The sequence below is a fragment of the Echinops telfairi genome, unplaced genomic scaffold (genome assembly GCF_000313985.2).
Source record: "Echinops telfairi isolate 266 unplaced genomic scaffold, ASM31398v2 ScPeMD7_10;HRSCAF=50, whole genome shotgun sequence".
In the NCBI taxonomy this organism is placed as follows: domain Eukaryota; kingdom Metazoa; phylum Chordata; class Mammalia; order Afrosoricida; family Tenrecidae; genus Echinops; species Echinops telfairi.
The window spans coordinates 5875366-5877317 of record NW_022103907.1 but is presented as its reverse complement, the minus strand read 5'-3'; the positions used below and the strand labels follow the sequence as shown (position 1 = coordinate 5877317).

Here is a 1952-nt window from a genome sequence, read left to right as displayed (position 1 = left end):
GTGGAGAGCTCTTACACCTGTGTTTGAGGCTGGCTCCGCTGTGCACTGAGCCTCAGACTGGGATGGTGATGACGGTGAGGGAGGGCTGGGTCTCCCGGCACAGTCCTGTTGTGGAGTGGCACTCAGGTGTTTGAGGGTTCTAAAGGTAAACCTGCCGGTTGAGGCCCTTATCAAGGGGCATTCCTCAAGATACAGGCCTACAATACATTTCATTTAGCCATTTCTTCGTGTATCTTACAAGGTTTCATTATGGATCATATGGAATGTGGACAGCATTTGTACAAGAGACACTCTCCTGTCTGTGCTGGATCGCTAAGGCAGGTCTGCTTTTATGTGTTTTATTTTAAAGTTTAATTGGATTTAAAACAGAAAAGGAAAAAAAATCTCATCTCTCACTCTCTTGTTCTCTGATATAAGGAAACTTTCATATAAAACCATCTAGAAGTACAGATATGAACAGCTTCGGTTTGTTACCTTCTTGGGGAGAGATTTTTCTGCGATTTAAGTTCTTTTCTATTTTCTGACAAGGAGCATGAGACCCGTGTGATTTTTCTAAAGTGAGGGAGGGGAACATGAATTTGGGCATACCTACTCAGAAAAAAATAATAACCCAAGTCAGGGAGATCAGTTTTATATGTGAAACACACTTTAGTTCTATTGCTATCACATGTATGTATCTCCAAGCGTTTTGTGTGTGTGTGTGTGTGTGTGTGTGTGTGAGAGAGAGAGAGAGAGAGAGAGAGAGAGAGAGAGAGAGAACACTACTAGGGCACAACTCTGTCTTCTAGCCAGATTGCTATTAAAATACCAAGATGGCTTTTATCAACCCTGGCACCAGACATGCTTTAGGCCAAATTGATTTCAGTAAGCACAGTGGTAAAGGGCACTCAACAAGCTGGGAAGACCTTCAGAGCATTGTTTCTCAAACCACAGGGTTATGACCCCACCCCCACCCCCGGGAAGAAGGAAACTGGAGCCAACTTGCTGGGTGCACCCACCCAGAGACTCCGCCAGCGTCTGGGGCCTGACAGAGCCATCCACAATGGCCCTTTCTCTGAATCATAACAAGAACTAATTGTGCACAATTGCTCACTAAATACTTCATGTCCATCATCTCAAATGATCCCCACCACAATATTGCCTACCTGGTCTGCAGGGCAGGTGTTTCCACTTTAGAGCTGAGAGGCCCAGAGAGGTTCCGCGGCTCAGGTGGGATCACAGCTAGGAAGCAGAGATGCTGGGCCTCAGTCCAGGGCTCCGACCCTCTGAGTTCACCCCATCAATGAATTCCCCATTCCATCATCTTTGTCTGCTCCTCCCTATCATCGTTTCTCTGTGCTTTTCTTGCACTGCCCTGAAAAATCCTGACAATGAGAACTTGGTTCTTTTTCTCCATCACGTCATCAAATTCCCACCACACTTCATCCCTCCATCCCTCCCGATTCTGACTTGCAGCCTAACCTCTGTGAGGCATGCGGGTAGCCCAAAACTGGGGGAAAGGGTGCTCTGCTGTGAAAGCACAGAGAACTACAACGTATCGGGGTCGTGGGCACAGCACCGACATTGTCAGCCTCCTGACGGGGGCACAGAAAAGGTTGTCAGCGTTTACTATCAAAACTAAGATAACCCTTCTCGTTCATTACGTCTACGGAACTTGTTCACTTTCCAAGCATCCTCTTGTTTGATCTTTGTAATATTCCAGTGTGCTGCGGATGCGGACGGGTTGCAGATAAGGCGAGTGGGGATCCGAGCGCTGGAGAGACTTCCGTGAGTCCTCCAGTAACAGTCTTCAAGAAGCACTTTCCTGTCTGTGAGGGGCATCGGGCCACACTCTAAAAACGTCAACGGTGCATGGGGAGTTCCTTAACATTCGCATGATTTACCTTCCGGCCACCCCCACCCCTTCCTGGCAATAACCCCACAAGACTCAAAGATGCCCGATACGTACAGTT

At 47.6% G+C, this 1952-nt stretch overlaps 1 protein-coding gene across 1 annotated transcript in view; it reads right to left on the bottom strand.

The window, feature by feature from the left end:
* Positions 1-1617: 1617 nt before the first annotated feature.
* Positions 1618-1952, bottom strand: part of TTC27 (tetratricopeptide repeat domain 27) — a 169439-nt gene continuing 169104 nt past the window's right edge. Inside the window, exon 18 of the mRNA XM_013006843.1 lies at positions 1618-1832. Within this exon, the coding sequence (XP_012862297.1) occupies positions 1618-1832 (215 nt within the window). The remainder of the gene's footprint in view (positions 1833-1952) is intronic.